This window comes from Aquarana catesbeiana, linkage group LG03, assembly GCF_042186555.1.
Source record: "Aquarana catesbeiana isolate 2022-GZ linkage group LG03, ASM4218655v1, whole genome shotgun sequence".
NCBI classification, from domain to species: domain Eukaryota; kingdom Metazoa; phylum Chordata; class Amphibia; order Anura; family Ranidae; genus Aquarana; species Aquarana catesbeiana.
In genome coordinates this window covers 221,069,216-221,095,606 of record NC_133326.1, presented here as the reverse complement: position 1 = coordinate 221,095,606, position 26,391 = coordinate 221,069,216, and the positions used below count along the sequence as shown (strand labels likewise).

General features: G+C 40.9%; 1 protein-coding gene across 3 annotated transcripts in view; it reads right to left on the bottom strand.

Annotated features, from left to right (window-relative positions):
- Window positions 1-26,391, bottom strand: part of AASS (aminoadipate-semialdehyde synthase) — a 243,251-nt gene that overhangs the window by 65,504 nt on the left and 151,356 nt on the right. For all 3 annotated transcript variants that reach the window (XM_073619794.1, XM_073619795.1, XM_073619796.1), the window contains 9 exons: window positions 19,992-20,168; window positions 12,618-12,702; window positions 11,994-12,061; window positions 8,894-9,040; window positions 7,690-7,768; window positions 7,492-7,619; window positions 1,808-1,956; window positions 1,387-1,509; window positions 1,197-1,308 (listed from right to left, as the gene is read on the bottom strand). In XM_073619794.1, the coding sequence (XP_073475895.1) occupies window positions 1,197-1,308; window positions 1,387-1,509; window positions 1,808-1,956; window positions 7,492-7,619; window positions 7,690-7,768; window positions 8,894-9,040; window positions 11,994-12,061; window positions 12,618-12,702; window positions 19,992-20,168 (1,068 nt within the window). The remainder of the gene's footprint in view (window positions 1-1,196; window positions 1,309-1,386; window positions 1,510-1,807; window positions 1,957-7,491; window positions 7,620-7,689; window positions 7,769-8,893; window positions 9,041-11,993; window positions 12,062-12,617; window positions 12,703-19,991; window positions 20,169-26,391) is intronic.

The following is a 26,391-nucleotide window of genomic DNA, read 5'->3' as shown; positions in this document are numbered from 1 at the left end:
AGATGTCTGCCTTGTGCAGATTTGACTGAATAATGAGTGGCCAAATGGGGAGTACTTGGAAAAGTCAGGTGTGGGTAGTGGGGTCCCCCAGGGTTCTGTACTGGGACCAATCCTATTTAATTTATACATAAATGACCTGGAAGAAGGGATAAACAGTTCAATCTCTGTATTTGCAGATGATACTAAGCTAAACAGGGCAATAACTTCTCTACAGGATGTGGAAACCTTGCAAGTAGATCTGAACAAATTAATGGGGTGGGCAACTGCATGGCAAATGAGGTTTAATGTGGAAAAATGTAAAATAATGCATTTGGGTGGTAAAAATATGAATGCAATCCACTCACTGGGGGAGAACCTCTGGGGGAGAATCTCTGGGGGAATCTAGGATGGAAAAAGGTCTGGGGGTCCTAGTAGATGATAGGCCCAGCAATGGCATGCAATGCCAAGCTGCTGCTGATAAAGCAAACAGAATATTGGAATGCATTAAAAAGGGGATCAACTTCAGAGATAAAACGATAATAACTCTGGTCCGGCCACACCTGGAGTATGCTGTCCAGTTCTGGGCACCAGTTCTCAGGAAGGATGTGCTGGAACTGGAGAAAGTCCAGAGAAAAGAAACAAAACTAATAAAGGGACTGGAGGATCTTAGTTATGAAGAAAGGTTACGAGCACTGAACTTGTTTTCTCTGAAGAAGAGACAATTGAGAGGGGATATGATTTCAATGTACAAATACCGTACTGGTGACCCCACAATAGGGATAAAACTTTTCCACGTAATGAAATTTAATAAGACATGCGGCCATTCACTAAAATTAGAAGAAAGCAGTTTAACCTTAAACTGCGTAGAGGGTTCTTTACTGTAAGAGCGGTAAGGATGTGTAATTCCCTTCAACAGGCACTGGTTTCAGCAGGGAGCATCAATCGTTTCAAAAAACTATTAGATAAGCACCTGAATGACCTCAACATACAGGGATATACAATTTAATACTGACGTAAAATCACACACATAGGTTGGACTTGATGGACTTGTGTGTCCTTTTTTTGTAACTATGTAACAAACCCGTATATTTATTACAGTAGTCTAATAGGATCTTTTAAAGTGTCTTAGTAAAACGGATTTTTACTCTGAATGTACATCAATAAAAAATAACTGACTTGGTATGGGTGTCAAAAAGAAACCCCTATACAGCCCTTACCATTTCTTCTATGTAAGGAAATAGCATATCTCCAAAATATTCAGTTGCTTCAATTGGAAGTTGAGCTGGTAAATTGTCAATTGAGCACATCAGTATACCATTACCTTCAACACTAGAAGAGAAAACATGTAGGATGTTTTACGGAAATTATCAAGGTAACGATCAATGCTCTATGCTGCACAAGACTTACCTGTCATGGGTGATATGCTGATAAGCATCATACATACAAAATGGTACATCGATAGTGGTACACTCAGTCATAAACTCTATAGATCCGCCGGTGTCGGCAGAGATGTCACCAATGGCTAGAAGTCTAGACAAAAACAATTAAGAAAAAAGTACCACTACTGTATATCGGTTTTGTTAGGCAATACAGGAAAATAAAAAAAAAAAAAAAAAAACACAAGTTTTTTTTTTAAATATTTTAAACAAATGATAGAAGCAGTACTGTTCTCATGGACCACATTGGAACAAACCTTCCCATCTATTCAAATAAAAAAGTGTCTGCATCTGACCAGGTGAAACACTGCTGGATAAGACTGCATGAAATTTTAAATCAATTATATTATTCTCCACGCAGATCAAAAGTACATTATAGCAGGAATGCCTACTTGTGCGGTAGTTCTGGACAACCCTCTGTGGCAGCTGAAGAAGACTTGACAGGAGCAAGCAACCTCTGAGCATCTTGCCTGTTTAGTAAACGTGGGGTATGTGGATCCCAGTAAATGCCATTAATTAAGCATGTAGTATACGGAGCAATCTTTTTAGGAAAAGAAAAAAAAAAAAATTAGAAATCTGTTTAACCTGCAAGAGCAGTAACAAATTAAGAAAAGATTAAGGGGTTATAGGTCTCCAAGAAGGGAATACATAATACAGGGGTGTCCAACCTGTGGCCCAAAATGCCTATGAATGCGGCCAAACACAAAATAGTAAACTAACTTAAAAATGTTGTTTTGTTTTTCATTTTTTTGTACAGATGTGTTTAGAATTACGAACACATGCAGCTGAAGAAAAATTTGATAGTGTCTCTTTATTGGACGTTTTTCTTCCCAAAGAAAAATATCCCACTCTTCACAATACTTTTTATTCATGTCATCAGTTTTTGGCAGCACCTATATTTGTGAGCACCTATTTTCAAGGATGAAGGGCATGAAGGGCAAAATTAGAACCAAACTATCTGATGAGCACCTTGAGAATTGCTACTACACCCCTCCAGCCAGATATTAATGTGTTAGTTTACGTTGCCCTCTTACTTTTATAATAAAAAATAGCAAATATGGGGAGTTTTGGGCCTCTAAATAAAGCACATAGTATATGTGCCTCTATCCCTGGTTCAGGTATACAGAAAGGGAAGATTGGGACTGGTTGGAGTTAGGTACTATGTAAACAAATTTATTGGCATAAAAATACATTACAATAAAATAGTTGCATGTATAATACTGGTAATCACATACATGCACACATGCCATAAACACATTATATATCTATACACACACACGTCAGCTTGGCAACACATGGCAATATAAAAATGACAAATGTTGATGTACAAGTGTGAGATCATATAGGTACACATGTGGACTAAGAGGCACAAAACATGGTAAGAATGGATATAAAGTATAACAATTGAAGATGGTATGTCAGAATTGGATCCTATTAGGGCATATAGCTACATCCTAATTGTCGACATGTTTTGTGTAAAAACCACTTCCTCAGGGGCGGATGCTTTAGGGTATCTGAAAAAACGGAGTGTACCAAGTCAGATGTTTGGCTAAGTACAACCGAAGAGGACCAGATGTCAGTCCTGGGTACTTACATGATAAAGCGAATTGTGGTTTATGTGGGGTCAGGGCCAGAAAGGTTGTCCAGTCAGCTGGAGGTGTACAAAGCCCCGTACATTAACTTTACATTGATACCAACAGCAGTTCAGAGAGAGCAGTGTGAACTGCCTGCAGATGCGATGCGGGAACCTGCTCAGGAATTGGGCTGGTTCCAGTATTGCACCAGTGTGAATCGAGACCAAGACAGGGTGGTTATTGGTACCGAACAAAAACATACATTGTACAGAACATGAGTGTAAACTCCAGGCAATAGTAATTTTACATGCACAGCCACTACCCCATGTGTTGAGCATGCAGCTTTTAAAATGTTGCAAATATTTAAGAAAGCAGGGGTTTTACTTTCAGATAATCCATGTGATGTAATCACATGATCCTGAACATTCCAAGGTACCAGCTGTGAAAGGGTACTGAAAAGTGCTTATGTTCCTGCACATGTAGGTGCACCCACCATGACTGCAATCTCCCAAGAGCCCTCTGTATACAGGCAATCTGTGGGTTGGCATGTGAACCAGATATGTGGAAAGAACTTGCCTGTCACTGGACACGCTCTAGCAATTTAAAAAGCAGCACAAAACTGTGGCAGCCCTGGCTGCATACAAAGTTTTAAAAATATCCCGTCGCTGCTCAAGCACCTGCAATGTAGGAGGCAGCATTAGCTGTTTTTCACTGTTAAACAATCGTTGTGCTTTGCTGCCTGCACCTTCTCACAATGCAAGACTTTAAGTCGGCCAACTCAGAGAAAATAATACAATCTGTGTATTATTGATAACTCATGTGACTGAGTTATGCAGAGGTAGAGAGCTATAGAGATATAGATATAGATATAGATATATATATCTATATCTATAGATATATATCTCTATATAGATCTATCTAGATACTGTGTATATATATTATACACACACAGTATCTCACAAAAGTGAGTACACCCCTCACATTTTTGTAAATATTTTATTCTATCTTTTCATGTGACAACACTGAAGAAATGACGACACTTTGCTACAATGTAAAGTAGTAAGTGTACAGCTTGTATAACAGTGTAAATTTGCTGTCCCCTCAAAATAACTCAACACACAGCCATTAATGTCTAAACCACTGGCAACAAAAATGAGTACACCCCTAAGTGAAAATGTCCAAATTGGGCCACATTAGCCATTTTCCCTCCCCCATGTCATGTGACTTGTTAGTGTTTCAAGGTCTCAGGTGTGAATGGGGAGCAGGTGTGTTAAATTTGGTGTTATCGCTTCTCATGGCAAAGAACTCCCTGAGGATCTGAAAAAAAGAATTGCTGCTCTACATAAAGATGGCCTAGGCTATAAGAAGATTGCCAAGACCCTGAAACTGAGCTGCAGCATGGTGGCCAAGACCATACAGCAGTTTAACAGGACAGGTTCCACTCAGAACAGGCCTTGCCTTGGTCAACCAAAGAAGTTGAGTGCACATGCTCAGCGTCATATCCAGAGGTTGTCTTTGGGAAATAGACGTATGAGTGCTGCCAGCATTGCTTCAGAGGTTGAAGGGGTGGTGGTCAGCCTGTCAGTACTCAGACCATACGCCACACACTGCATCAAATTGGTCTGCATTGCTGTCGTCCTAGAAGGAAGCCTCTTCTAAAGATGATGCACACAGAAAGCCTGCAAACAGTTTGCTGAAAACAAGCAGACTAAAGACATGGATTACTGGAACCATGTCCTGTGGTCTGATGAGACCAAGATAAACTTATTTGGTTCAGATGGTGTCAGGCATGTGTGGCTGCAACCAGGTGAGGAGTACAAAGACAAGTGTGTCTTGTCTACAGTCAAGCATGGTGGTGGGAGTGTCATTGTCTGGGGCTGCATGAGTGCTGCCAGCACTGGGGAGCTACAGTTCATTGAGGGAACCATGAATGCCAACATGTACTGTGACTTACTGAAGCAGAGCATGATCCTTTCCCTTCGGAGACTGGGCTGCAGGGCAGTGTTCCAATATGATAACGACCCCAAACACACCTCGAAGACAACCACTGCCTTGCTAAAGAAGCTAAGGGTAAAGGTGATGGACTGACCAAGCATGTCTCCAGACCTGAACCCTACTGAGCATCTATGGGGCATCCTCAAATGGTGGACGAGTGCAAGGTCTCTAACATCCACCAGCTCCCTGATGTCGTCATGGAGGAGTGGATGAGGACTCCAGTGGCAACCTGTGAAGCTCTGGTAAACTCCATGCCCAAGAGGGTTCAGGCAGTTCTGGAAAATAATGGTGGCCACACAAAATATTGACACTTTGGGCCCAATTTGGACAATTAAATTTAGGGGTGTACTCACTTTTGTTGCCAGCGGTTTAGACATTAATGGCTGTGTGTTGAGTTATTTTGAGGGGACAGAAAATTTACACTCTTATACAAGCTGTACACTCACTACCTTGAATTGTAGCAAAGTGTCATTTGTTCAGTTTTGTCACATGAAAAGATATAACATAATGTGGAAAAAGTGAAGTGCTGTAAATACTTTCCGCATGAAAATTTGGTAAACACTACAATAACTACTCAAATATGTGCTATACCTTTTCTTTAACCACTTCAATACAGAGCATTTATACACCTTCCTGCCCAGACCACCTTTCAGCGCTATCACATTTGCATGGTCATGCAACCTTGTACCAAAACAAAATTTTCATATTTTTTTTCACACAAATAGAGCTTTCTTTTGGCAGCATTTGATCACCTCTGGGGTTTTTATTTTTTGCGCTACAAATAAAAAAAGTCCGAAAATTTTGAAAAAAAAAGTTTTTCTTCGTTTGTTACAAAACTTTGTAAATAAGTACGTTTTCTCCTTCACTGATGGGCACTGATGAGGCTGCACTGATCAGCACTTATATGCAGTGATGGGAACTCATAGGCGGCCCTGATAGGTGGCACTAATGAGCACCACTGATAGCAGTACTGATCAGAGGCGTTGGCAGGCAACGCTGATGGGCACAGAGTGCCATCCCTAATGGGCAATGATTGCCATCCCTGGTGGGCTCACCTGGTGGTCATCCCTACTGGCCATGGGTGGGCATCCTCGGGGGGGGGGGGCTGCATTGATAGTGCACACCCCCCCTTCCCCCGTCAGGATAGCAGCCAATCAGCTTTCCTCTACTTGCGTCTGTCAGTGTGAGTAGAGGAAAAGCCAATACACAGCTTTTCCTGTTTACACTGTGATCAGCTGTGATTGGATCACGTGATAAAGAGCCTCCGTCCGAGGCCCTTTACCTCAATCAGAGATGCGGTATGTCAGACTGACACACCACAGATCGCTGCGATCGCGGCTTATCCTGCTGGACGTCATACGACGCCCAGTCAGGATAATGAAACCACTTCCCGGCAGTCATTTTGCTATATGGCAGGCGGGAAGTGGTTAAAGGTATTTTCAATAGAAACACTTTCCATTTGTGACCTAATGAGAAGGTCATAGGATAGTCACAGAACCTCCAAACCACACTATTCAACATTCTGAATTCCAAAGCTGCTGTAAGATGGCTTGATAGTTTGAAGCTGCCTCGCCTTTTCTGGTTCTATGATGGTTTATTCTCAGGAACAGGAATTCATAAAGAGTGTCAGATACTTTTTAGAAATCTGTCTTGTGATAGTGTGAGGAACAGGAGAAGCTATTTGGAGAAGTTAGGAGAGTAATGGAGATATATCAAATATTATCACAGAATTGTATCAATGATGTGGCAAAATATTTATGTGCGATACAATCAACAATTTACTCCAACATGGAAGAGGTCTTATTTACCTGATCATCACTACTGTATGGTGTTATTTCTTTATTATTATTGGTACTTATATAGCGCCCTCAATTTACGCAGCGATTTACATATACATTGTACATTCACATCAGTCCCTACCCTCAAGGAGCTTACAACCTAAGGTCCCTAACACACATTCATATACTAGGGCCAATTTAGAAAGAAGCCAATTAACCTACTAGCATGTCTTTGGAGTGTGGGAGGAAACCGGAGTACCCGGAGGAAGCCCACGCAGGCACATGGAGAACATGCAAACTCCAGGCAGATAGTGTCGTGGTTGGGATTCGAACCAACGACCCTTTTTTACTGCTAGGCGAGAGTGCTACCCACTACACCACTGTGCCGCCCCAGTTTATGAATTTGTCCCAACAATATCACCATACAGTAAATGTCATAAATAAGAACTATTTGAAAACCTATGTACACACACCAAAAATGTGTTGCAAATGTTGTATTTAATCTCCCCTTATGTTTTTAATGGTCTTTTAAGCCTGGCTCTGTTCTAGAGCAAAAATTGGTATACAGTCCTGAATATTCAAGTGGCCCTTACAGCAGATATAAAACAGTTGATCAGCAATGGTCTGACTACTCGGTCCTATTTATCCTAATCAGGCCACAAGTGGAGAAGAGGTTTTAATTATATTTGTGAAAGTAAAAAACCTTTTGCACTTGTGTAAGTTACTTACATCTGTGTTGAACCGAGATGTGTACAATTCAGGGTTCTTTTCATACTCTAAAGGATCATACACTCCATCAGTTTTCCGTACAAGGTGGTGATGACGGCTTAATACAGTTCCATAAACTTTCCTGAGATCTAAAGGGAACAATAGAGCGTAAGTCATAGAAAGTGCTTACATAACATGTTTTGAAGCGAGTCACATTACCTCCAGTCTTAGAAACTTCTTTAAGTTCATGAGGTTCAACAAACTCTGAGGGAAGTTCATTAAACATTTCTTGTGCACCCTAAAAATCAAAATAAAGGAGATATATAAACCAGAAATCTATGTTTCCAGATAATTTCCAGTGAACATGGCCCAACAAAAATGTGCCTAAGGTATGAACATAGCTGAATTGCAGGCATTTCCTAACTTTTTTAATCAATTCCTATTTGTCTGTGGAATTCTTTGAAGGATAATTTCACCTTTTCAGAAAAAATATTAAAATGCACATTTTTTGCAGGTAAAAATATAAACATTTTATTTTATTTATTTTTTGTTGCAAGGGCCTGTATAGCATTGCACCAGCGATCAGCAGATCGCTGATGTCATGCAGGTCTCCTGCAGACCTGTCAGTGTATCTGCTTCCTCGTACCGTAGCCGATACATGCCGACAGGAAGAATGAATGAACTTCCACGGCTCTCACAGCGCCGTGATAGTTCATGGAAAACTACTAGCCGCAAAGGCTGCTGGACCTTGCAGTTTTCTATTCACAGAGCGCTGTGTATGAGTGACGTGGCCAGGTGGACGGAGCCCAGCACGGCCACGTTTAAAAAAAATTTTGACAGCTGGCAGGAGAAGAACCCCTGCTAGCTGGCACAAAGGGGATTGGAGAGGTGTGGGGGTCGGTGCATTCATAACGTTACATGTTACACCCCGAATATGGGTAAGATGTTATGAAATGTGAACTTATGCTTTAAGTCCTAGGCCCAGGCTGAACACAGAGCCTTGATTATCTCCCAAATGATCCTGTCATCCACAAGAAAATCTTCCATTTGACATCTGAATGCCAGGAACCATGGCTTACCAATTACGAGGGTGGGCTAAATTTCAACTTTAACCCAGGCCTAGAAGCCAAAAGGCATTTAAAGTGATTTAAAAGCCTAATACAGATGTTTGAAGGCACCCTAAAGTACTACTACTTCATCACGGTAGTTAATTTACACCACGTCAAAGTCACTTTTACTACATACAAGGTGGAGTTTACAAGTATCAATTATAACACTACTTGTCTTACAAAACACTAGTATCCCAACCTGCACTCTGTCCATCCAATTTGTCAAAATGGGCGCCTTGACGAAGTGTCTTTGAAAGAAACCTGTTGAATGGCTGTAGCCTGCGTTTGGTTTTCAATATTAATTTTTGTCTTACCTTCGATACATTGCCAGTGCCTGTAAACACAAAGGTCAGAGGTCCAATAGATTTCGGCGTTAAGCCTAGAGCGATTTCATATCCTGCATCCCTTACGGCTTGAACTGCTTGGCTGCTGTTTCTGTAGTTGTGGGCCATTCCAATGTGCTAAAAAAAAATAAATAAATACATTTGTAAATGTCATTATTGGCACCATTGGCCACATACACACACACACTACAATCTACTTTAGATCGATCAACAAGTCTGTAATACAAGAGCCTTCCACAGTGGATTTAATTTAATTGAATAGTTTAGGTAGGCCATATTACAAAGTTTTGGTAGATCTAAAAGTTGTACAGAGATTGTATGTTCAGATTGTAACGGGTGTAATAAGCCTAAGTGCCGGTTCACACTAGACGCGGCACGACTTGCAGGTCGCCTCACCGAGGCGACCTGCACACGACTGCCGGGGCGACTTGCAAGACGACTTCTGTATAGAAGTCTATGCAAGTCGCCCCCAAAGTAGTACAGGAACCTTTTTCTAAGTCGGAGCGACTTGTGTCGCTCCTATTAGAACTGTTCCGTAGCACAGAATGGGAGGCGACTTGTCAGGCGACTAGGTCGCCTGACAAGTCGCCCCTGTGTGAACCGGCCCCAAGAGAAAACAAGTATGCATTTCTTTACACCTTATTTGTTTATGTAACCAAAATGTTATTAGTATTTTATACATTGCATTATCATTATTTAACTTTGGTTCCTTAACCACTTCAGCCCCAGAAGGATTTGCCCCCTTAATGACCAGGAGGCTTTTTTTTGTGATACGGCACTGCGTCACTTTAACCGACAACTGCGCGGTGATGCGACGTACCCAAAGAAATTTTATGTCCTTTTTTTCCCCACCAATAGAGCTTTCTTTTGGTGGTACTTGATCACCCCTGCGGTTTTTAGTTTTTGCGCTATAAAACTAAAAAAGAAAGAGCGACAATTTTGAAAAAAAAAACATTTTTTTGCTTTTTGCTAGAATACATTATCCAAAAAAAAAAAAATGTAAAAAAAACAAATTTCTTCAGAAATTTAGGCCAATATGTATTCTACATATTTTTGGTAAAAAATAAAAAATAAGTGTATATCGATTGGTTTGCGCAAACCAAGATCTAATTTTTAGCAGTACTGCGACATTGTGGCGGACAAATCTGACCCCAAGTTACACTTTTTGAGGACCAGTGACATTATTACATTGATCAGCGCTATAAAAATGCACTGATCAATGTATAAATGACACTGGCGGGGAAGGGGTTAACACTAGGGGGCGATCAAGGGGTTAAGTGTTTCCTGGGTGTATTCTAACTGTGGGGGGGGATGGGCTTACTGGGACATGACAGATCACTGTTCTCCATCACTGGGAACAGAAGATCTGACATGTCATCTGGCAGAACGGGGAATAGCCTTGTTTACAAAAGGCAGTTCCCCATTCTGTGCATAATGATCGCGGGCACGCTCCCACGGCTCACAGCAAACTCACATGCACGCTCCGACCTACAGGTATGTCGGTTTGCGCAGGAGTGGTGACCTGCTGCAGTAAATGCACGTGAGCTGGTCGGCAAATGGTTAAAGAGGAATTCCCGGCAAATATTTAAGTATAGAGTGGAAATACATACAGTCAAGTCTAGTCAAATTAAGGCCTCCTTCACACAGATGCACTAATCAGTACACCAATGCAGAGAGTCATGTTTACCAGTGCAGGTAATGTGTCCAGCCAGCCTGTTTAAATTAAAAGCAGGTGGATGGCTTTACATATCTTCATAAACATCGCTGCTTGTACATCTCTGTGGGACCAATGCATGACTGCAGACAGAATGCGTTCAGAGCAATGCGTCGATTCTGTACAGATGTAAACTCAGAAATGTGCATGAAGATCCACGCAGTCCTCCTCCTGTCAATGATTTAAACAGACTGGCTGCATGGACAACCTTGGGAAGGTAAACACAACCCTCTGCACGGGTGTACTGATCAGTGTGCTCGTGTGAATTAGGCCTTAGAGAAAACATGTGGTCAGGAACATGGCTATGCTTTTTTTGTTCAGCTTTAAAGCTGAAGTTTGGGTATGGCTTTTTTTGGCATAAATACAATGGTCCAGCATGGCCTCATGGAAGTATGCATGTGCCATTGAAACTAGATAATCCCACTACTGATAGTCAAAACAGTAGGCAAAGCAACAGAAGAAGCTGTAAAGCTGAGGTGTAGATAATTGGATATAACTTTTTTTTTTGCACAGTTTCAGTGGTCCAGCTAGGACCAAAAGTATGTATGTGCCAGACATGGCCAACCACTGTGTAAGCTGGAAACCATTGTGCTTGGCACTGCCACTGTCGAAACTGTGATCACTGTTAGCTTCTGGGTCCGGTGTTCTGCCGAGAAAGTTCCCCTTGGCGGATAAGGACCCCTCTCTACTGCGCAGGCGCAGTGCTTGCGCAATAGGAACAACAAGTGAGCCGCCGAAAAGAGCCAAAGCTGAACACCAGAGTCAGCTGTACACGGCGCCTGCATGCGAAGACAATTTTAATAAAAAAAGAGTTTGTAACAGGCCCCTCGCGGGCTCGCTACGCCTGCCACGCTTCGGGCACGGCCTCGCTGCGCTCGGCATATTATTATTCTAACTGTATGTCCACTTGGATGGTGGGGCTTTAACGTGGACATAGGGTAGAATGTAGTGAGCAGGCGCCGTGTACAGCTGACTCAGGTGTTCAGCTTCGGCTCTTTTCGGCAAATCCCTTGCTGTTCCTACTGCGCAAGCGCTGCGCCTGCACAGTAGAGGGGGGTCCTTATCCGCCAGGAGAACTTTCTCGGCAAGACACCAGCAGAGGCACCATTTACAGAACGCCTTGCATTTTGTTTTCTTAATGAATGCAAGGCATTCTCTGGTTGAAGATTGTGATGTCACTGCCCTGCCTTTTCCACCTCATCCAATCAGAAAATGCTTTGAATTAAAGTGTTCTCTGAACGTTGCCTGTGCCAAGATAATCAGTGCAGTCTGCCTGGTGTGAATGAGCTCTTACAGTTTCCAAGACTAAGTACAGAAGCAACAGGATTATAAATCGGACAGGAGACAAAACCTTACCATAAACGGGGTGTGATGTCCCAATGCAAGGAATCGAAGCCCTAAACCATGCAACATGTTGATCATTCCTGAATGAATGGAATGTAAGAAAATAAGTATTATACATAGTAGTTAGGCAACATTGTATATAATACAGTAATTTAAGCAGCGGTCAATGAGAAAGGTTAGCAGTGCAGCGCTAACTATATGGGTGCCATAGTCTGTATAATTGAAAACCAGTAAACAAGATCACTGGCACCCATAGAGGATGCTGCTCACACACGCAGCTGGTAAAGGATCCCGCATATACATGCAGTTATTATACCGTTCAAATCATAACTAAAAGACATTACATTTTCTGCTAGCTTTGTAATCATTTTCATCAATAGAAAAAAAAAATAGAACTAGAAAACAAAGCTAAATGTAGCATTGATACACAGTTCTGTACTTTTCTAAAAACCCACATAAAAAACCTTTATAAAAATTAAAAAAGCAAAAAAAAAACAAAAAAAACAAAGACAGACTTGCACAAAGAAAATGACTAATTTGAAGAATTGTTTGTAATGTATGTTCTGTAAATAGTCATCACAAGTAATCAGATAACTTTCATCTTACGTTATAAACAAACAAGTTACTCTAAATTACCTGCTACACCAGCCCATTGTCCAAATGCCACTACTCTGGTTCCTCTGTGATCCATCATTTTCTCATAATCAATCAGTCGAATTTCCTTTAAAAACAAAGAGTACAGTTAAAAGTACAAATAAGTTCTGTGTCTACATTCCATATTATACACGCAACAGCTCAGTACTCTGCAGTATAACTTCATATAGCGGTGCTCACTCCTATAGCTACTGCAATATAGGATTGTTATGCCGCTATCCGCATCGGATTGATGTCGGATGTGAGCAGGGTTATCTGGCACTTTCCTTTTCTATCTGGAAGTGCCAGAACTGACTAAGTAAACTATACCTCCCAGCATTCCAAGAATGTGTCTCTCTAAAAAGGGTGATGTGCTGTGAGATACCAGAAGGAGATGGGCAGTGCTGAAGAAGAGATGACAGGTGTGAGTCTATATAAAATTTTATTAGGTGCGCTATCCATGTAAATCATTACAATAACACGTTCCGTTACAGTGCAAACATACATGTGCAAAAATGCTTATAAATCTAATAAAACACAATTCTGTATAAAGTCCATAAAAAACATTCTGTGATCCTGGAAACAACCAGATGTGCGATCCTAGTTTCAGTGCACAGACATCTCAAATAGTAACACACCACCTGCTTACAGAGCAAAAGACCTCTAAGAATGTGAGGTCAAAAATGCTTGCAATGAGTAAAGGCAAAAAGCACCACTTCTCCCAGAATCAGAGATGGCAATCAGTCTTATCCACTTTGGGTTCCTAAAAATGGCAGCTCTCCACCACTCCACAAAATACAGTGGTGTTCGAGCTGCACGATTCTGGCTAAAACGAGAATTTTTTTGCTTAGAATAAAAAGATCACGATTCTCGCAGTGCAACATCATCTTTCACATTATACAAAAAAATTGGGCTAACTTTACAGTTTTGTTTAATTCATTAAAGTGTATTTTTTTCCCCCAAAAAATTGCATTTGAAAGACCACTGCGCAAATACAGCGTGACATACCACCATTTTATTCTCTAGGGTCTCTGTGTATATATATATATATATATATATATATATATATATATATATATATATATATATATATATACATACATATACACACACACACACACTGGGGACGGAAAGTATTCAGACCCCCTTAAATTTTTCACTCTGTTATATTGCAACCATTTGCTAAAATCATTTAAGTTAATTTTTTTCCCTCATTAATGTACACACAGCACCCCATATTGACAGAAAAACACAGAATTGTTGACATTTTTGCAGATTTATTAAAAAAGAAAAACTGAAATATCACATGGTCCTAAGTATTCAGACCCTTTGCTCAGTATTTAGTAGAAGCACCCTTTTGATCTAATACAGCCATGAGTCTTTTTGGGAAAGATGCAACAAGTTTTTCACACCTGGATTTGGGGATCCTCTGCCATTCGTCCTTGCAGATCCTCTCCAGTTCTTTCAGGTTGGATGGTAAACGTTGGTGGACAGCCATTTTTAGGTCTCTCCAGAGATGCTCAATTGGGTTTAAGTCAGGGCTCTGGCTGGGCCATTCAAGAACAGTCACGGAGTTGGTTGTGAAGCCACTACTTCCTTATTTTAGCTGTGTGCTTAGGGTCATTGTCTTGTTGGAAGGTAAACCTTCGGCCCAGTCTGAGGTCCTGAGCACTCTGGAGAAGGTTTTCGTTCAGGATATCCCTGTACTTGGCTGCATTCATCTTTCCCTCGATTGCAACCAGTCATCCTGTCCCTGCAGCTGAAAAACACCCCCACAGCATGATGCTGCCACCACCATGCTTCACTGTTGGGACTGTATTACCGCTTAGAATTAAGGCCAACTTCTTGGTCTCATCAGACCAGAGAATCTTATTTCTCACCATCTTGGAGTCCTTCAGGTGTTTTTTAGCAAACTCCATGCGGGCTTTCATGTGTCTTGCACTGAGGAGAGGCTTCCGTCAGGCCACTCTGCCATAAGGCCCCGACTGGTGGAGGGCTGCAGTGATGGTTGACTTTCTGCAACTTTCTCTCATCTCCCGACTGCAACTCTGGAGCTCAGCCACAGTGATCTTTGGGTTCTTCTTTACCTCTCGCCAAGGCTCTTCTCCCCCGATAGCTCAGTATGGCCGGACGGCCAGCTGTAGGAATGGTTCTGATCGTCCCAAACGTCTTCCATTTAAGGATTATGGAGGCCACTGTGCTCTTAGGAACCTTAAGTGCATCAGAAATTTTTTTGTAACCTTGGCCAGATCTGTGCCTTGCCACAATTCTGTCTCTGAGCTCTTCAGGCAGTTCCTTTGACCTCATGATTCTCATTTGCTCTGACATGCACTGTGAGCTGTAAGGTCTTATATAGACAGGTGTGTGGCTTTCCTAATCCAGTCCAATCAGTATAATCAAACACAGCTGGACTCAAATGAAGGTGTAGAACCATCTTAAGGATGATCAGAAGAAATGGACAGCACCTGAGTTAAATATATAAGTGTCACAGCAAAGGGTCTGAATACTTAGGACCATGTGATATTTCAGTTTTTCTTTTTAAATAAATCTGCAAAAATGTCAACAGTTCTGTGTTTTTCTGTCAATATGGGGTGCTGTGTGTACATTAATGTGGAAAAAAAATGAACTTAAGGCTGCAATGTAACAGAGTGAAAAATTTAAGGGGGTCTGAATATTTTCCGTCCCCACTGTAATTTTATATATATATATATATATATATATATATATATATATATATATATATATATATATACACACATATATACACACACATATACACATATACATATATACACACACACACACACACACACACATAGATGGGCACTGATATGGCTGCACTGACGGGCACTCATACGGTGGCACTGATGGGCACCAATGAAATGGCACTGATGATGGGCACTAATAGGTGGCAATGGTATGCGGCACTGATGGGCACTCATAGACGGCACTGATGGGCACTCATAGGTGGCATTGATTGGTACTTATGGGTGGCACTGATAGGTGGCACGGATGGGCACAGATGGGCACTGACAGGTGGCACTGATGACACTAATGGGTGGCATTGCTGGGCATAACTGAAATATAATGGTGCCAATCAGTGCCCATTTGTGGTCGGGCGGGAAGTGGTTAAAAAGGAGAAGTCCAGCCTGAGCTCATTTGGCTGCACTTCTCCTTTGGGTCACAGGAGTGCAATTAGTTTTGCACTCCTCTGACCTGTTTTCAGCAGAGAGTGGACTGAAGTCTACTCTCTGCTGACATCAAAGAAATCAGTCCAGGCGCTGCATCATCCCGACAATGGGAGCCTGAATATGCCAGGTGGCTGGAGTGATGCCCATCTCAGTGAGCCGCTTAGAGCCTGAGACAGCCGCTCCCCGCCCCTCCATACCTCAGCGCTCCAGTGAGTGAGAAGGAGGCTGATTGACAGTCAATAGCTCTCTGCTTGGGAAGCTGTGAGAACCGAGCCATCGGCGATGTTCGATCACTCAGTGCAGAGGCGCCGGGGGACTGATGCTGCATTCACCTAAGTAAGTATAATGGAGGAAAAAAACCCAAACCCATACTTCTCTTTAAGTGGCTAAACTGACGTCATTCACAGACCAAAGTTCATTCCTTTGACCCAAAAACAGCAGATGCAAGGTTTCGCTTTATCTCGGTCTAAGCGATGTTGTGATAAAACTTGGCAGGCTGCTAGAATTTTTAATTCATTTTCTGTCAGCTGTTAGAAATGAGCAGAGAACTCTCTGCACTTGCTACATAGGAATCGGGAAAAAGCTATTTTAAGATTGTGAGGAGAGTTGACTCTCGATCTCGATTCTTTAACGATTAATCGCGCAGCTCTAAGTGGTGGTAAAACACAGCTTGGCATAGGAGGAATTTATTACAATGTGATATACAAAACACTACATAAAACTGTAAGATCGCACGCCACTCCAACTGGTGGCCATGCGTGATGGCGTCACTGCCAAATGCTTCACACTGCAAGCTTTTTTGACCTCACATTCTTAGAAGTCTTTTGCTCTGGTAAGCAGGTGGTTTATAACTACTTGAGGTGTCGTGCGCTAAGGCTGGGGTCACTAGTGTGCTGTGGATTCACACATCTGGTAGTTTCACAGACCACGGAATGCTTTTTATGGACTTTACACAGAATTTTGTTTCACTGGATTTATTAGTATTTACGCATATGTATGTTTGTTGCACTATAACTGAATGGGTTATTGTCATGATTTAAAGGGATAGCGCACCTTATAACATATTATGCAGTTATTCCAACACATGTTTTGTCTGCTGCTTTTTCACTGTAGGAGGTTCATGCCACTCACACAAGTGAACAATAAACTGTTATTTAACACCTTCCAGACTGCACACCGTACATATACTGCTATGCACTGGATCACGTACCTCGTACAAGATCCAGCGTCAGGGTATGGGCCGCGCCTGCCGTCTTGGCTGTGCTGCAATTTGCTGCAGCACAAGCCAATCAGCAGGTGCCAGCCGCTGATAGGTTGCCAGCACCCGCCGATCGGCTCCCATAATTACCGAAGCAGGGAGTACTAAGCACATTGCATCATAAAAACAGTATACAGCACACACATTAACACGTTAAGCACACATATAACCCCTTGATCGCCCCTAGATGTTTAGCCCCTTTCTAGCCAGTTTCATTAGTACAGTGACAGTAGAGCTGCATGATTCTGGCTAAAATGAGAATCAATTTTTTTGCTTAGAATAAAGATCACGATTCTCACGGCGTAACATCTTTCACATTATACAAAAAAAATAAAAATGGCCAACTTTACTGTTTAGTTTTTAATTCTTTAACCACTTCCTGCCCGCCGTATGCAGAATGACAGCCGGAAAGAGGTTCTGTTATACTGACTGGTCGGCATATGAAGTCCAGCAGGGGGCAGGCAGCCCCCAAAAAAAACTGTGTTTGAAAAATTGCAACCGCAATTTTATTCTCTGTGGTCTCTGCTAAAAAAATAAATATAATGTTTGGAGGTTCTAAGTAATTTTCTAGCAAAACAATACTGATTTTAACTTGTAAGCAACAAGTGTCAGAAAAAGGCTTAGTCTTTAAGTGGTAAACTGACCTCATTTACAGACCAAAGTTCATTCCTTTGATCTAAAAGAACTAAAATTATACTTTGTTTATAGTTATCTCCAAGCACTGACAATGTTGTGATAAACTTGGCAGGCTGCCTGTTTTTTTTCCCCTACAGCTGTCAGCTGTGAGCAGAGAACTCTCTGCACTGAATTGAGAAAATGCAAGATGAAGATTGTGAGGGGTTGAGTCGAGATCACAATTTTTTAAATGATTAATCATGCAGCTCTAAGTGACAGCGCATATTTTTAACACTGATCACTGTATTAATGTCAATGGTTCCCACAAAGGGTCAGAATGCCCGCCACAATATTGCAGTCCCGCTATAAGACGCTGATCGCTGCCATTAATGGCATAAAAAAAAAAAAATATTCCAGTACATATACCATAGTTTGTAGACGCCATAAACTTTTGTGCAAACCAATCAATACACGCTTATTGGGATTTTTTTTTACAAAACAAATATGTAGCAGAATACACATTGGCCTAAATTTATGAAGAAATTTGATTTTATAATTTTTTTTTTTTTTTATCGGATATGTTTTATAGCAGAAAGTAAAAAATATTTTTTTTCAAAATTGTTGGTCCTTTTCTTTTTTTTGTGCTATAAACAAAAAACAGTGGTGATAACACCAAAAGAAAGCTCTGTTTGTGGGGGAATAAATAACAAATTTAGTTTAACTGGTAATTGTGCAGTCATGTAACACCGTACCCAAAGTAGTGCAGGGCTGAATCGCAAAAAATGGTTTGGTCATTAAGGAGTAAAATCTTCTGAAGCGGAAGTGGTTAATTAATATAAGTCCAATGACAGCCAGAATTGAATCCTGCAAACTGAAAAACAGTTGCGCAGTGACTTAGTGGTTAGCAGCTTTAGGGTCCTTTGTTCATTCCCAACCAGGACACTACCTGCATGGAGTTTGTATGTTCTTTAGTGGGTTTCCTGTAGGTACTCAGGTTTTCTCCCACATTCCAAATACATGCTGGTAGGTTAATTGGCCCCTGTCTAAATTTGACGTAGTATATGTATGTACTATATGTACTTACATTTGGGATATTCACCCTCTCTATTTGTCTTGTTTACCATTATCATCAAAACTGAAAGAAAGAAAATCCTAAATTTTGAGTTGTCCTCAGAACAGTAATAAAGTCAATGTGGACACTGGTGACAACTTTAGAGATATTTCCTCTCACTTCCTATTTTGGTTATGGGACAGGCAAAAAAAACCCCCAAAACATTACAGGAGGTAAAACTATCTTAGTCTATCCAAAATGAAAGGGAGCCAAGTCTCTCACCAAGCACAGAGGGGTTCCATTGGCGTTCATCAGAAGTGGGGCAAATTCCAAGGCAGCGCACACCTTACCAACATCACACACTAAACACCAATTCTGGGATTTGGGAAATGGATGCCTCAAAATCTTGTAAAGGCCTCGGTTGTGTCAGGATTTTGGCATCCTAACACGCCCTCCTAAAATGGTTGTAAAGCCACGATGTGATGTTAATATAATCCTCTCTGTTAGATAAAATGTGCCCCAGTGTCTGTGCTTTTTAAAAATATGATGATTTCTACCTTATTTCAGAGCATCTCCCAGCGCTCATGTGACTGCTCGCCGCTCTCCTCTCCCAGTCTGATAGCTACAGGGCCGAGAGGTCCTGATGACGTCAGCCGGGAGGAGGGGAGGCGAGGAGAGAGCAGTCACGTGAGCACTGCTCTGAAATAAGGTAGAAATCGTCATCTTTTTTATAGAGCACAGACACTAGGGCACATGTTGTTATCTAACAGTGGCTATTGTATTAACATCATATTGTTTTTATAGCAGCGGGGAAGGGGACAGAGCGGCACTGATAAGAGCTGACAGGCAAGGAGAGGGAGGGAGGACAGAGAAGAGAGCGGATGACCGAGGCACATAAAATGACCCCAGTGTCAGGGCTCAGCAGCCATGATAAACCATGGTCAGTCTACAGAGGGGAGGGCAGAACCAGGCAGGATCAACCAGGTATTTCAGGTGATAGGAAGGGCCAAATTACACAGCACAAGCACTGTATAAGATGCTTTAAACAAACAGGATCCTTTTTTTTTTTTTTTTTTAGGGCAACAAACACTTTAAAAGAGAGTATTCAACAACTGCAGCACATTCCTGGAAATGTTCTCTATAAAAAGTGGAATGTTCTCTATGTAGACGAATCCGGTTTATACACTGACAAATAAAAGTAAAGCTAAATATGGACCTTCCAGTTCACAAAACCGTTGAATACATTTTCTTTTGCTACATACCAGTTTGAGAATTTCATCCAGTAATGACATATTTGCCTCTTGGGCTTTTATAGTATGCGAAAAGAAAGCATAGGTCTTTTTGGGAATGAGCTTGTCTTCTGGTGGTCGCTTAACACCCACAATTAGAGATGCCTCAGAGATGTCTTCCTGAATAACTCCTCCAGCTTTTATGTAGTCCTACGAAAAATGAAAAGCATAGAAAAAAAATAGGAATGTGATTAAGAGTTTTAAAAAAAAAATGTATTTACTGCCAGAGTAAACATTTAAAAAATCTCAACGAAGTTTAATTAACCAAAGCGGGCCAATGAACATCACCTGCATACAAGAATATTGCACTAAACAGTGTAAAAAGAGATATAACCCACAACAATGAATAATTGGCTCAAAGCCACTATGAAAAAAAAGGAAGTACGGTTTCCCACACAAGTAAACAAGCTCAGCAGAAGGCAAATACATCTAAAAAAACTTAGATAATGATTAGTGTTCCTATGGGTAACATGTTCCCACATCTGCTTACCCCAGAGGAACAAGAAAGTCTGAGAACCACCACCTTTAAAGCCCCGTAAAAGTGATCAAAAGCATGCCAAATCACTTTTACCTAAAAGCCCATCACTGGGTTTAAAAAACAAAATTAAGCTCATTGTTGAAGTAGCAGCCATGAGTTTGCTTTAACCCCATCAATACCAGGACTTTATAAATGTACCTTGGTAGACAAGGGGATATACAAGGTAAACAGATTAGGTCCCAATATGCATTCTTGTGGAACTCCGTATAAATGAAGTTTTAAACTCAAACATTTAAAAATCTGCTGACAGACAGGGTTTTTGTGACAGAAGTGACCCAAATGGTCCTCTTGCTTGTCAGGGGTAATGTACACCGAGCCACGCATCTGCAGCTCAGAGTACATTTACAGCACCCACTCTGTGCCATGATGAAGCGACTCCTGCGTATATGTACAGGAGTGACATCACAGCCCAGCCATTCAAGCAGCCAAAGTGTACACAGAAGAAAGACCAGAAGATGATGGAAGCGCCCAAGCAGCTTTGGATGGCATGCCATGATAGGCAAGTATGTCATAACATGCTAGTATGCAGGGCATACTAGAACTTCATGGTATAAACCTGCAGGGGGCCCACGATTACAAAAAAAAATTTGTAGCAGAGCTTAATGGACAGCTTTGATTAACACGGATCACCAATTTTAACTTTCTGGGGCCTATTAGTAAGAAAACTTAGAATTAAATTACAGAGAAGGGGCTTGGGCCAGAAATCTGAGCCAATATGCTGCATAAGCAAACTAGAATTAAAACGTTTTTTTACCCCAACACTTCATATTCCCGATAAGTGGCTGCTGTACCATGTACTTGTATGAGAAAGTATCCTGTTCTCTTTGTATTGCTTCCTTTGTGTGAAATCCCTGATGTGTAGCTGCCAGCCGCTCTGGTTTCCTATTAAAAACTGACCACACCATGGTCAGTTCTTTAGCTATGCTGGGAACTCAGTGTGCTCTCCTCCAATGATCAGACTTTTCCTGACACGCTGCAGCTCAGTGTGCTGCTGTTTTTCCTCCCCCCGGCTCTTATGTAGCTGAGAGCAGATGGAATGTGATCATTAAAAAAAAAAAAAAAAAAAAAAGGCATTTTATTTTTATGTATACAGAAATGTTTTGCCTTTCATCTCGATTTTAAAACTGAATGGGTTGTTTTACAAGGTGATCATTTACAATCACTTTAAATGCTGAACCAAAACCAAGAAAAAAAGCATTCAAATATGTTTTTTTTCCCTCTAAATGGGTCAAAACGATGTATAAAAGTTGTACCAATAGCATATTCAGTTGACCCATTCACCCTAAAAGCAAACGGATAATTACCTGACCCCCAATGATCACTTTTTCTTTACTATACACAGGAACCAATTACTCAAAGCACTTCATGATAATGTAAGAGCCACAATGAGATAATCATTTAAACATTTAGGCATATATTATGATCCAATGACAATAATAGCATCAATATACATCTTTTCTGAGGCTGGCTTATCCATGCTACATTTATTTTTCTTAATGCAATCTTAATTGGCAACATTCTCAGAGTAATCGATTAAAAAGGAAACAAGATTGACTTTTAAGGTGCCAACAAGAACACATAAGTTAAATCAATACACTTTATTAATTCAAATATGTATAAAAAAAATTGTTCATAAAAAACAAAGCTAAAAAAAAATTAACCTCTCTCAGGTGCCCCCATAGAATCAGAGACACCGAAAACATCAATTAGGTAAATCGTTCACAACTAAATCAAGAATAACGAAAAAGGTTACATTTTTCACAAACTACTTAAAGAATAAATTCACCTTTTCAGAAAAAAATAAGTAAAATGCTATTTTTTTTTTTGCATATTCGAGAAACAGCATAAGTGACAGCAGGTGCAGGCAGCTTATATCAAGCTACCTGCCTATGACAAGGGAGTCTCATGCATAATATTATATCACAATCCTGTCTGAAAAGCTGCAAAACGGTGCTTTAGGTCTTTAGTTTTTTTTCTGTAACCACTTCAGCCCCAGAAGGTTTTACCCCCTTAATGGCCAGGCCATTTTTTTGCGATACGGCACTGCGTTATTTTAACTGACAATTGTGCAGTCATGCGACGCTGTACCCAAATAAAATCAATGTCCTTTTTTCTCCCACAAATAGAGCTTTCTTTTGGTGGCATTTGATCGCCTCTGCGGTTTTTATTTTTTGCGCTAGAAACAAAAAAAAAAAAAAAAAAAAAAAAGGATCATCAATTAAAAAAAAAATAAAATAAAAATTAAACACTATTTTTTTTTACTTTGTTATAAAACATATCAAATAAAATTAATCAATTTAGGCCGGTGTATACATGTTTTTGGTCAAAAAAATCCCAATAAGCATACAGTTGTGCTCATAAGTTTATATACCCTGCCAGAATTTATGATTTCTTGGCCATTTTCAGAGAATATGAATAACACAAAAAAATTTCCCTCATGGTTAGCGTTTGGCTGAAGCCATATATTATCAATCAACTGGGTTTACTCTTTTTAAAATCATAATCGCAACAGAAACTACCCAAATGACCCTGCTAAAAACTTTACATACCTCCGTTCTTACCATGGATTGCCCACTTTAACATTAATGACAGCTTGAAGTCTTTTGTGGTATTTGTGGATGAGGCTCTTTATCTTCTCATATGGTAAAGCTGCCCATTCCTCTTGGCAAAAAGCCTCCAGTTCCTGTAAATTCTTGGGCTGTTTTGCATGAACTGCACGTTTGAGATCTCCCCAGAGTGGCTCAATGATATTGAGGTCAGGAGACTGAGATGGCCACTCCAGAACCTTCACTTTATTCTGATGTAGCCAATGACAGGTCGACTTGGCCTTGTGTTTTGGATTATTGTCATGTTGGAATGTCCAAGTACATCCCATGCGCAGCTTCCTGGCTGATGAATACAAATGTTCCTCCAGTATTTTTTGATAACATACTACATTCATCTTGCCATAACATTCATCTGCCATAAATTGTGACCAAATTTCCTGTGCCTGTGTAGCTCACACATCCCCAAAACATCAGTGATCCAGCTGTGTTGACTCTTCTCCAAATGTATATCATAAAAAAGGGGGGGGGGGGGGGGGATTGGGGGACTTTACATGAGCCATGGCCAGGTATGGTCATGTGCCTCCACCCCTATCATTGTGAGGAAAAGGAGCAAAAAATGCAGCAAAGATGCAACAAAAAGGATGGGACTTTATATGAAGCTCATGGTGACAAAATGGAGAGTGGTGGATAGTAAAAATATTTAATACTACAATAGATACATGTTTACATACATTGAATTCCATATACAAAGAAATGCACACTTCCATGGTGCCAATTTCTAAAACCATAATATCTGGTAGTAACATATTTGTAAACATTAATCACTTGATAAGATTAAGAGTCACCAATATTCATGATAGGGTATACACAATTGAAAAATAGCATCTGCACGGTCTATGGTCTTTCTGATCCTGCAACAATAAAAATTGTATACATGGGCAAATATCTCAGTGGGCGTGTAACTGAGGTAATCGACATCTGGTAGCTTGACGCGTTTTGCGGCTTAAGCCGCTCTTCAAGAGCAGACATGTGATGTATCTGCAATGGGAGAGTAAAATAACTAAGTAAAATAGCTTGGATAGAGAGAAACACCCCCCCCCCCACTTTTCATTTGAAACAAGATCACTTACAGCAGTGATGACGAACCTTGACAACCCCAGATGTTTTGGAACTACATTTCCCACGATACTCATGCAATCTGCAGTGTAGCTGAGGATCATGGGAAATGTAGCTCCAAAACATCTGGGGTGCCAAGGTTCGCCATCACTGACTTACAGGTATATGCGCATTTACTGCACAGTGTCGGACCGCGAGCCACCCGAGGGCATCAGTATCGGAAGCTGAGTGGGCATGTTGAGCGGCGTCACCTATCACAGACAACGCTCTAGGCGGATCCAGGCACACCGAGCATTCCTGTGTAAACATGGGAAACATCAGTGTTGAGTGAATCAATCAAGTGAAACAATATTGGGGCTATGTGAGCGAAAAAATTATTAGAGGTGGACTGGTGGGAAAGATGGTTGGTGCAGAAATGAAAAACCATGTCTTTGCTGCTTTTTCTGCTGCATTTTTGCTCCTTTTCCTGTCCAATGCAGTGTTTATCGTTGTGGCCAAAAAGCTCAATTTTGGTCTCATCACTAAATGACTTTGGTGCCAGAAGGTTTGAGGCTTGTCTCTGTGCAGTTTGGCGTATTGTAAGCGGATACTTTGTGGCAATTGCGTAGTAATGGTTTTCTTCTGGCGACTCGACCATGCAGCCCATCTTTCTTAGTGCCTCCGTATTGTGCATCTTGAAACAGCCACACCACAAAGTTTTCAGAGAGTCCTGTATTTCACCTGAAGTTATTTGTGGGTTTTTCTTTGCATCCCAAACAATTTTCCTGGCAGTTGTGGCTAAAATTTTACTTGTCTACCTGACTGTGGTTTGGGTTTCAACAGAACCCATCATTTTCCCCTTCTTGATTAGAGTTTGAACACTGCTAATTTGGCATTCTCATTTCCCTTGATATCTTTTCATAGGGCGATATCCGACTGACCGGTGGAAGGTGCACACTGTGATTCAGCTGTATTAATCACTTATGACATTTTCCTGATCACCTCACAGACTCTGTACCTCTCTGTGTAATCATTTTTGTGCGTAGTTGGCCGCATGATATTTATATATTTTTTGCTCAACAATAGCGCTGTTTGTAGTGTATGTTTACCTGTACTGTTTACATATACTATTATTTTGCATCTTTTCATATCCCTTTCCTGTTTTATACAGTTCAACTACCTTTTTCCGCAGATCCTTTGACGATTCTTTTGCTTCCCCCATGACTCAGAATCCAGAAATGTCAGTGCAGCACTGGATGAAAGATGCAAGGGTCTGTCAGAAACAGACCAGTCCAGAAACACATTGGCCTTTTATACATACACACACACACACACACACACACACACACACACACATTACAAGCAAACAGATCAAAGGTGAGGATGGTTACCTTTAATACCCATTCAAACCATTTGTGTAAACTTGTGTGCATGTTATCAGGGCAAAATCACCAGTGGTATGTAAACTTTTGATCAGAGTTATTCGGGTAGTTTTGTTGTGATTATTATTTAAAAAGAGTAAACACAGTTGATTGATAATAAATGGCTTCAGCCAAACACTAATGAGTAAAAGAAACGTTTTATCATTGTCCTGAAATGTGTTATCGATCATATTCTCTGAAAAAATGGTCAAGAAATCATAAATTCAGGGTATACCAGGTATGCAAACTTATGAGCACAACTGTATATTGATTGGTTTGTGCAAAAGTTATCGCGTCTACAAACAATGGGAAATTTTTATGGCATTTTTATTTGATTTTTTTTACTGAGTAATGGCGGCGATCAGCAATTTTTAGCAGGACTGCGACATTGCAGCAGACAAATCTGACACTGACACTTTTTGGGGACCAGTGACATCATACAGTGATCAGTGCTATAAAAAAAAAATTGCACGGTCAATGTATAAAATGACACTGAAAGGGAAGTGGTTAACATCAGGGGAGGGCAAAGGCTTAAAGTGTGTTCCTAGGGAGTGCTTTCAAACTGTGGGGGGAATGTGGTGAGTGGAGGAAAACTGATCCGTGTTCCTGCACAAGATCTCCATTTTCCTCCTGTAACGAGCCCCTTGCTCGCTCGGTTCCACTCTCCAACACTCCTCTGCAGCTATAGAATCAGATTGCAGATCACAACATCTGATGGTTCGGTCATCCGATGCTCCGAGACTAGAACTACAGCTATGTGCCGTTCTAATCCA